General features: G+C 45.8%; 1 protein-coding gene across 1 annotated transcript; it reads left to right on the forward strand.

Moving 5' to 3' along the window:
- On the forward strand, window positions 1–3,495 carry LOC134338759 (probable G-protein coupled receptor 139). The gene is made up of 2 exons (XM_063034804.1): window positions 1–70; window positions 2,546–3,495. The coding sequence occupies exons 1-2, from the start codon at window positions 1–3 to the stop codon at window positions 3,493–3,495; spliced, it is 1,020 nt and encodes a 339-aa protein (XP_062890874.1).
- Window positions 3,496–10,519: the final 7,024 nt, after the last annotated feature.

Here is a 10,519-nt window from a genome sequence, read left to right on the forward strand (position 1 = left end):
ATGCACACTCCTCCCAGAGGCCTGGTGTACGCAATTTACTACACGGCTCTTGCAGTGATCGCGGTTCCAGGTAAAGCAGTTCTTACGATTTTAACATCTGTGGTCTTATGTCTTATGCTCTGATGATATTAATGAGTTAAATAGCGGCCACATGATTCGCTGAGCAGATATTTGCATCAAAGAGCAAGTCTACGGATGAACCTAATAAAGTGGAGACTGAGTTTTGCACAAAATATGTATAAAACGAATGGATTACAAACATTAAGTACACAGTCAATACACACAAAATGCTTGAGGAACTCAGCAGGCCGGGGAGCATCCATGGAAAAAAAAAGTACAGTGGACGTTTCTGTCCGAGACTCTTCGGCAGTAAATTGTCTATTTATTTACCTACTTACTTATCAAGTTTGTATTTGCACAATCTGTTGCCTTTTACCCCTTTATTGTTTTTCAGTCTTTGTTCATGTGCAGTTTTCCTTGATTCTGTTGTGTTTTTATTTTTGCATTTACGGTGGACGCCCGCACGAAAATGAATCTCGGTGTTGTAGATGGGCTCTTTTAACTTTGACTGGGTGGCTTACCTGAGGTTGCTCCGTTTACTTCCGAGTGTCCCACACGTCTCTGAACCTTTACCATACTAGAACCTGCCCAAATTCATGTTAACGTCGCAATTCACTTGTTGTGTACTCTCCTGCTGTTTCTGCGGGTCATGGTACTCTTGTTGACGACACCAGCTGCTTTATTAACCTGCGTTGAGCACTCCATGTTATCTTCCCTCTGTATCTAGCTCTCTGAAACCCGCATGAATTCATTAGCTGAGGAAGTATGCATGGGTATTTTGCCGCATGTATGAATGTCATAAGAACATACGGCTGCGGAGCAGAAATAAGCCATTCGGCTCATCGTTTGCTCCGTCATTCCATCATGGCTGATTTGTTATCCTAACCCCATTCTCCAGTCTTCTACACGTTATCCTTGACACACTGTTTGATGAAGAACCGATCAACCTCTGCCTTAAATATGCCCAATGGTTTGGCTCTACAGACATCTATGCCCTCTCTTCCTTCTTTCCCTCCAGAACTACCGAAAGGACTCGGCCCGAAACGGCGACTGTAATTTTTTCCCCCATAGATGCTGCTAGGCGCGCAGAATTCCAACAACACTTTTTATGTGTGTTCATTGGTTTTTCAGCATCGCAGATTTTCTCGTTTGTGATTTTATACTCAGTACTGTGCAAAAGTCTTCAGCACATTCTCTAGGGTGTCTAAGCCTCTTGCAGAGTACTGTATCTACTAAATCCTTACCAATATTTACAGAATCTTAAGACTTTCAGATATTTCTGTTTCGACGGCACGTAGAGATGGAGATGTCTTTCCACCATATGTTTCATATCAAATCAAAATTAACCCACGAAGTAAGTGACATTAAAAGTTATAACTTACAGTCCAGTGCAAACCTCAGAGGCACAACACATACTAGAATGCATAAGTCTGACTTATACATTGAATAATATAAATTCATACCGCTGTGTTCGGCATGGCAAGATCGATAAGAACGGTATGACAATGTGTAGGGCGTAGGGAATGATAAGTGTGTTCGAACTGCATGAGTTCAGGCAGTTAACTGGACAACGCTCTTGACACACTAAACGTGCAGCAAATATCTGGCAGATAATAAAGCAATGAAAATACATTTTAAAATGTTGCGATTACGCTGCCGCATCTGCAACAAGGGTGACTGAGTATTTACCACTATCTTTACCTCACCGAATTAATGTTTGATCCAATTTTTAAAAACATTTCATGCAATGATATCGCCTTATTTTGGACCATGGCCGATAGTTCGTACAGTGGATTAACTGAAGAGCAAATATTCTCTGCATTACGTAGACACGAAAATTGACACTTCTCTGAGTGCACGGGTATAACGCATAGTTATTTCAGTTGCAATCGCCTTCCTGTCAGCTTGATCGGTCTGGCAATTCTCCCCTGTCCTCTCTCATTGACATGATGTTTTGTCCGCAAAACTGACGCTCACTGGATGTTTTATTTGTTTGTAGTTTTAGAGACGTATTTGTGGGAAAATCCCTGAAGATCAGTAGCTTCTGAGATACAGAAACCAACCCATCTGTCACCAACAATAATTTTACGGTCAAGGTCATTGAGATCACTTTTGGTCTGAACAACAATTGAACGTCTTGACCAGGGGTGTCCATCCTGTTTTACGCCATTTTCCCTAACACTATCCGAGGGGTCCGAAGACCCTAGGTTGGGAAATCTTCGTCCTGAACATGTCTGCATGCATTTGTGCATTGAGTTGCTGCCAAATTAGTAGCGGATCAGATTTTCGCATCAATGAGCAGGTGTCCAGGTGTGCAAGTGTACGTAACAACTTGGCCTCATACCAGGACGGGACTGTCTCCATTGTAGAGCATCTATAGAAGTTAATCAAACATTTTTGATGACAGGCAAAACTATACAAACTTCAGAATTACTTCTGATGCAAGTGTGATCTGTCAGCAAACTCCAATTGTTTTTCCCCACAGTTAATATAGTGGCCATTGTGATCCTGTCCCGAGGAAAATGTGGTCTTTCAAGATGTATCAGCCGGTACCTCGTGTCTATGGCGGCGACGGATCTTCTGGTAATTCTCACCGCCGTGATATTAAACCGGATTCCCGCTATTTATTTTCCCGGTAATTTCCTCTTCATCACTCCCGTGTGCAGTTTCAGCATTGCCTTAATTTACGCCGCTAGGGACAGTTCGGTTTGGTTAACGGTCACGTTCACGTTTGACCGATATGTAGCTATCTGCTGGCAGAAACTCAAAGCAAAGTATTGCACCCACAGAACCGCTGGCGTTGTTGTCTCTACCGTCTGTACTTTGGGCTGCGTGATCAACATTCCCTGGTACTTTTTGCACGAATCTATCTACGTCATTGATAACGTGCCCTGGTATTGCAAACGGGCGGGTATCCTTTCTTCTTTTCTGCTATGGAAAATATTTGATTGGACGGATCGCGCTCTGGCCCCTTGCCTCCCGTTCCTGCTTATTCTGACGCTCAACGCGCTCACGGTCAGGCACATTCTGGCAGCCAGTCGGGCCCGTAGGAGACTCTGCAGTTGCGCCATAGGAGACAGACAGAGGGACCCGGAGATGGAGAGCCGCAGGAAGTCGATCGTCCTGCTCTTTGCAATCTCCAGTTGTTTCATCCTTCTGTGGATGCCGTATGTTGTCCACTTCTTGCTCGTGCGATTTCAAATTGGTCATGCAATTAATGGCTACAGCGACCCTAGATTTATCCTGATGGAAAGTGCCAACATGTTTCAGATGCTGAGCTGCTGCACAAACACGTTTATCTACGCAGTGACTCAAAACAAATTCCGGGAGGAACTGAAGCTTCTCGTGAAATTTCCGCTGAACGCTTCACACTCAACAGCTCCGTTACGGAAGGAACAGATTCCTGCAAAAAAATCAGCAAGTCGTTCCGTTTAGTCACAAATAAATTTTGCTCAAAACTCCAGACATAATGATACACGACCCCGCCTTTTTGTATCGGAAACTATGTTTTAATATAAAGATTAGTCTAATAGTCTGTTTTATCGGTTGCAGGAGAATTAGATGATATTTGACTTCCCACTACTCCCACTCTCGGCTTGCCTCAGGAATCGCTCTCTTCGGCACTTTCAAGTGCATTCGTCCCACCCAACTTGTCTCCCTTCTGACACATCCTTGCTAGTGAAAGAAAAGTTACACCCTGCCCATTCACCCACTCTTACACCACTAGTTCTCCGCAAAATTCTTCTGGGTTAGGCGACACAGCACGGGGGTGTCCTTTGGAGCCATCTACTGTATCCTGCTGCGGCCTACTGTGCATCGGTGAGACGCGATGTTGGCTGGGTGTCTTTAGTTGTGTTTGCAATAAGCAGGGCTCCCTCTGGCCAACCATTTTAATTCCATTCTCCATTCCTGTTCCAACATCTCTACCGATATCTTCCTTGCTTCCACGATGAGACCGCTCTCATGTTGGTACAGGAACAACTGATATTTTGTTTGGATAGCTTCTAGCCTGAAGGTATGAACATCGATTGCTCTAAGGTCCGGTGATCTACCTCCCTCCCCTTCTCTCAGCCACAATTTTCTAATAGAGGGACCTTCTTACATCCTTTCTTCTCCCCGCCTTCCCATGTCTTCCCTCTGGTGCCCTTGCTCCTTGGGTTTATGCATAAAATGAAGAACGGACACTTTCCTCTCCTATGTGATCCTTTCATCCTCAGCCGTTTCATGTATCACTACCCAGCTTCTTCCATCATCCCCCTCCACTATAGCTCAGCTCCCCCTCGCCTGTGCTCACTCTCACTGTCTAGCCTGTACTCCTTCCAGTCCCCTGGTGTCTTACACTGGTTTCTCTTCCCTCTTTCTCAGTCCTGATTAAGGGGCTCAGATTGAAACGTCAACTACATAGTCCTTTCCATCATGGTACCTGACCTGTTGAGTTTCTACAGCATTGTCCAAACTGCCTGTTGCTGTTTAAACCCAACGAAGTATATCAAATAAATGTTTTCAGTCGCCGGATAATGAAACGCCCATCAAGCACACAGCGTGTTCACACAACATGCAATTGGATAAAGATTGCGTGGCATTCTGCATGATTCCAATTTAAGCATGCATATTTAGTCGTATAATATGTCATTAGAATGACCTATAGATGTTTCATAGAATCTTATCTGAGTTTACTACAATATTGCCATATATCCTTTAAACTTTCAGTTCTAATCTTTGACACTCGTCATGTGTATTGTGAGAATGATAAAGTCTCTTAGTATTTAAATTATAAATGCCTCTTTTAAAACTTTCTATCAGATCTCCCCTTAGCCTCCGACGCTCCGGAGTAAACAACGTAAGTTTCGTCATCTCTCCTTATAGCCCTGGCAGCAGTTAAAACCGAGCTAGTCGTATGACATGAACACCGTCGGAGATGGAGAACCATCGTTACTGCCCTAAAAGGCAGCACGTAACGAATAGTTGGTAGGTGGCTCCTTATAGGTCAAGCATCTCTAATCCAGGCAGCGTCCTGGTTTACATCTCCCGAAACCGCAGGAGGAGTGGAGCTTTGACGTTTTGACTCGAGAGGCTTCGACGAGAAGAGGCGGAGGACGAGCTAGCTCGCAGTTAGTTTTTACAATGTCTCCTGAGACGGTGATGTGCCTCTCAGGTGAGGTGAGGCAGACTTGGGGGAACTCCCCTCTCCCGCAGAGTCACATCTGCCAGAAGTGCATACGGCTGGGCGATCTGGAAGACCGTGTAAGGAATCTGGAGCAGCAGCTGGATGACCTTCGACTCATAAGAGAGAATGAGGCAGTCATAGATGAGAGCTACAGGGAGGTAGTCACACCTAGGCTGTCGGAAGCAGGTCGTTGGGTGACAGTCAGAGGGGGGAAAGCGAAGGTGAGCAGACAGGTAGTGCAGAGCACCCCTGTAGCCATTCCCTGTTGGCGGGGACGACCGACCAGGTGTGAGCCACGGTGGCAGAGCCTCCGGCAATGAGTCTGACCCCGTGGTGCAGAAGGGTGGGACAGAGAAGAGGAGAGCTGCCGTCATTGGAGACTCTACAGTCAGGGGAGCAGACAGGAGATTTTGTGGAAGTGAGAAGGACACCCGCATGGTTTGTTGCCTCCCGGGTGCCAGGGTCCGGAATGTCTCTGACCGGGTTCACGACATCCTGGTACGAGAGGGAAAGCAACCAGAAGTCGTGATACATATTGGGACCACGACATAGGCAGGAATAGGGATGAGGTCCTGAAGTGTGAGTTTCAGGAACTAGGCGGAAGGCTGACGAACAGGACCTCAAGGGTGGCGTTCTCAGGATTGCTGCCAGTGCTACGTGACAGTGATGGTAAGAATTGGAGGAGATGGCAGTTGAATGTGTAGCAGAGGGGTTGGTGCATGGAGCAGGGTTTTAGATTTTTAGATCATTGGGATCTCTTCTGGGGAAGGTGGGACTGTACACATTGGATGGGTTGCACCTGAACTCGAAGGGGAGCAATATCCTTGCAGGTAGGTTTGCTGGCATGGTTCGGGAGGGTTTCAACTGATTTGCGAGGGGGATGGGACCCAGAGCAATAGAGCAGTGAAAGCAGTGCATGGAGTAAAGCCAGATCTAACATACAGAGAGGTTTTAAGGAAAGAGAAGCAGAAAAAAACGATGTAAAGACAGTAAGGTAGAAGGGCTGAAATATGTGTACTTCAATGCAAGAAGCATCAGGAACAAAGGTGATGAACTGAGAGCTTGGATACATACATGGAATTATGATGTAGTGCCCATTACAGAGACTTGGCTGGCACCAGGGCAGGAATGGATTCTCAATATTCCTGGATTTCAGTGCTTTAAAAGGGATAGAGAGGGCGCAAAAAGGGGAGGAGGGGTGGCATTACTGGTCAGGGATACTATTACAGCTACAGAAAGGGTGGGTAATGTAGCAGGATCCTCTTTTGAGTCAATATAGGTGCAAGTCAGGAACAGGAAGGGAGCAGTTACTCTATTGGGGGAATTCTATAGGTCCCCTGGTAGCAGCAGAGATACAGAGGAGCAGATTGGGAGGCAGGTTTTGGAAAGGTGCGAAAATAACAGGGTTGTTATCATGGGTGACTTTAACTTCCCTAATATTGATTGGCAACTGATTAGTTCCAAGGGTTCAGATGGGGCAGAGTTTGTTAGGTGTGTCCAGGACGGATTCCTGTCACAGTATGTGGACAGGCCGACCAGGGGGAATGCCATACTAGATCTAGTATTAGATAATCAACCGGGTCAGGTCACAGATCTCTCAATGGGTGAGCATCTGGGGGAGAGTGACCACTGCTCCATGGCCTTGAGCATTATCATGGAAAAGGATAGAATCAGAGAGGACAGGAAAATTTTTAATTGGGGAAAGGTAAATTATGAGGCTATAAGGCTAGAACTTGCGGCTGTGAATTGGGATGATGTTTTTGCAGGGAAATATACTATGGACATGTGGTCGATGTTTAGAGATCTCTTGCGGGATGTTAGGGATAAATTTGTCCCGAGGAAGATAAAGAATGGTAGGGTGATGGAAACATGGGTGACAAGTGAGGTGGAAAATCTAGTCAGGTGGAAGAAGGCAGCATACATGAGGTTTAGGAAGCAAGGATCAGATGGGTCTATTGAGGAATATAGGGAAGCAAGACAGGAGCTTAAGAAGGGGCTGAGAAGAGCAAGAAGGGGGCATGAGAAGGCCTTGGCGAGTAGGGTAAAGGAAAACCCCAAGGCATTCTTCAATTATGTGAAGAAAAAAAGGATGACAGGAGTGAAGGTAGGACCGATTAGAGATAAAGGTGGGAAGATGTGCCTGGAGGCTGTGGAAGTGAGCGAGGTCCTCAGTGAATACTTCTCTTCGGTATCCACCAATGAGAGGGAACTTGATGATGGTGAGGAAAATACGAGTGAGGTTGATGTTCTGGAGCATGTTGATATTAAGGGAGAGGAGGTGTTGGAGTTGTTAAAATACATTAGGACAGATAAGTCCCCGGGGCCTGACGGAATATTCCCCATGGGGGTTTTGTCGTGGGTATAAATATGCTCAGACCCGAGACACCAGGGCTATCTGGGTCAAAGGACAATAGAATGAGTTGACATACGTGTCAAACCGCGCGCACTCACAAGTATCCTCGTGCATTCTAATATTACTCCCATACCCTTGATATACCTCAACACCACTCACACTCCAGCCCTGTCACATAACACACACACAAACAAATACACTTTATGTACAAGGCACTGCCATCAATCGAGTCGAATATGATGTCCTTTATTAGAGAGCTCCTCTGCGTGAGATTATAACGTTGGATGGCAGAAGTACAGGCATCCACTACACGGCCCGTGACAGATTGTAGTGAACAGTGATTCCTGCGTTATAGGAAAGGGAAATTAGCTCGTTTACTACTTCTTATCTGTGTCTAGTAACTCCCGAATTCTGGAGGGAAGGACGTTCATCTGTAAAGGTTCCCACTACGGTTTGGTACTGATCTCCCTAACAGGAACGGCGGCACGGAAACCTGCTTGAATTCCTCCCTCCGTTCTCTGTATTATTTGTTAAGGACTTGATAAAGTCAGCCTGTGTTCCTCTTCCAGGATACCTGAGTTTGTAAGTAAAACGTTTCCCCAGCCACTGCCAGTGAGCCTGAAATTCTGACACATGGGTTCACGAGAAGAAGATGATTCAGCGGCGGTGCCCTTCTGGTCCCTAGATTAGGGAAGTATGACCCTATAAGAACATAAATCACGGGAGATGAAAAGTGCTTTTCGGCCCTTTGGATCTGCCACTGCTCTAGGAAGGCTGATTTATTATCCCATTCTCCAGACTTCTGCCAATAACCTTTGACGCCTTGGCTAATCAAGAACCGATCAATCGCCACATCAAATATACCCAATAACTGACACTCCACGGTTTCCTCGTAACGAATTCCACCCATTCCCCACCCTCTACTGAAAAAGAATCCTCCTCTCCTCTGTCCTGCCTTTTCAAAAGCTGTGCCATCTGTTTCCAGACTCATTCAAGATTGAAAACAGCCTCTGCGCTGTATCTGGGCCTTTCAATATCTGAATCCACAGTCTGTCTACCGATCTCGGTTTGTGGAGCGAAGAGGGGTGGAGTTGGCTGGTGGTATATGATGGGCGTGGGGGAGGGTTTTTTGCTCTTGATACATACCTCTGACATTTAACCTCTGCATACTGTTCGGGTCAAGTTTGCACCCGTTTTGACATTTGACAGCAGTAAAAACACCCTAAATGCCATTTTTAGCCGAAATTTGATGACTTTCCCTAAAGTGAAGCAAAATGCGCAAAAATGAAAATATTTATAATTGTTATACTTTTGTACAGGTGCTACAAATTTTTGTACAGTGAGGCTGTTCCGGGTCGAATTTGATCCGTGTCTATTGACGAAAAGACGAGGAAATTTGCAGATGCTGGAATTTCAAGCAACACACATAAAAGCTGCTGGTGAACGCAGTAGGCCAGGCAACATCTGTAGAAAGAGGTGCAGTCGACGTTTCGGAACGAGATCCTTCGTCAGGACTAACTGAAAGAAGAGCTAGCAAGTCCCTCCCGGCACTTATCCTTATAAGCTGAACAAATGCTACACATGTCCTTACACTTACTCCCTTACGACCATTCAGGGCCCCAGACAGTCCTTCCAGGTGAGGCGACACTTCACCAGTGAGTCGGCTGGGGTGATATACTGCGTCTGGTGCCCCCGGTGCAGCCTCCTATATATTGGCGAGACCTGGCGCAGACTGGGAGACCGTTTCGCTGAACACCTACGCTCTGTCCGCCAGAGAAAGCAGGATCTCCCAGTGGCCATACATTTTAATTCCACGTCCCATTCCCATTCTGATATATATATATATATATATATATATATATATATATATATATATATATATATATATATATATACACACACATTCTTTTTCTCTCTCTGTCCCTCTCACTATACTCCTCGCCCATCCTCTGGGCTTCATCCCTCCCCCTTTCTTTCTCCCTAGGCCTCCCGTCCCATGATCCTCTCATATCCCTTTTGCCAATCAACTGTCCAGCTCTTGGCTCCATCCCTCCCCTCCTGTCTTCTGCTATCATTTAGGATCTCCCCCCCTCCCACTTTTAAATCTCTTACTAGCTGTTCTTTCAGTTAGTCCTGACGAAGGATCTCGGTCCGAAACGTCGACTGTACCTCTTCCTATAGATGCTGCCTGGTCTGCTGCAACTTTTATGTGTGTTGCCGTGTCTATTGAAATGGATTTTGGATCTCTGAAACATTAATTAAGGATTAATCACCCATTTATTAATGTTAAATAGGCTATTTATGCATTCTAAATGGATTGTGCTTTATAATTTGGTATAGACATCTGTTATGAGGGGATTCTTGGACTGGATCAAAATTGACCCGGACCATACTCTGAAGGTATAGAATATGAACAGGTTGCCTGGGTTAGTGGTAGACAGGCTGAATGACTCCTCATCTTTACACCTGCGACGCGCGGTCTGGCATATGTCTTAGATAGGGAATTGTGTCAGCAAGTGTTTGCTCCTGAATCCGCAACCGTGATACCTATGGGATAGCTGATTAAGTTCGTTATGGGCAGGAGGGTGTGTAATGGGGAAAATCTATCCGTGCTATTAAATTCCCCCCATGCAGTGTATATCACATAAACTCCGACAGCCAATCCCTGCCCTTTTCGAGTGGCTTTGCTACTGTTCCCGGCGGAATCGTTTCCACTGACAGGCGAAGAGCAAAGGCGGATTTCTGGTTCCCTAAATCCAGACATCTCGGGCAGATAGGACTTATCAGCCGTGGTTAGCAGCTCATCTAGCAGAAGGTAACTTCTGATATCTAACTTCCACTGCATTGTTCCACTTCCCACTCGTGGGTGAGGCTTTGGGAATAAATCTCGAGGACAAATATAGAGCTGGAGATCACAAGACAGTCAGCTGTGGGGTTCA

This window comes from Mobula hypostoma, chromosome 28 (assembly GCF_963921235.1).
Source record: "Mobula hypostoma chromosome 28, sMobHyp1.1, whole genome shotgun sequence".
Lineage (NCBI taxonomy): Eukaryota > Metazoa > Chordata > Chondrichthyes > Myliobatiformes > Myliobatidae > Mobula > Mobula hypostoma.

Coding starts and splice junctions, on each gene's coding strand:
- LOC134338759 (XM_063034804.1), top strand. CDS start 1: ATGCACACTCCTCCCAGAGGCCTGGTGTACGCAATTTACTACACGGCT. Junction 71..2,545: donor TGCAGTGATCGCGGTTCCAG/GTAAAGCAGTTC, acceptor TTTTCCCCACAG/TTAATATAGTGGCCATTGTG.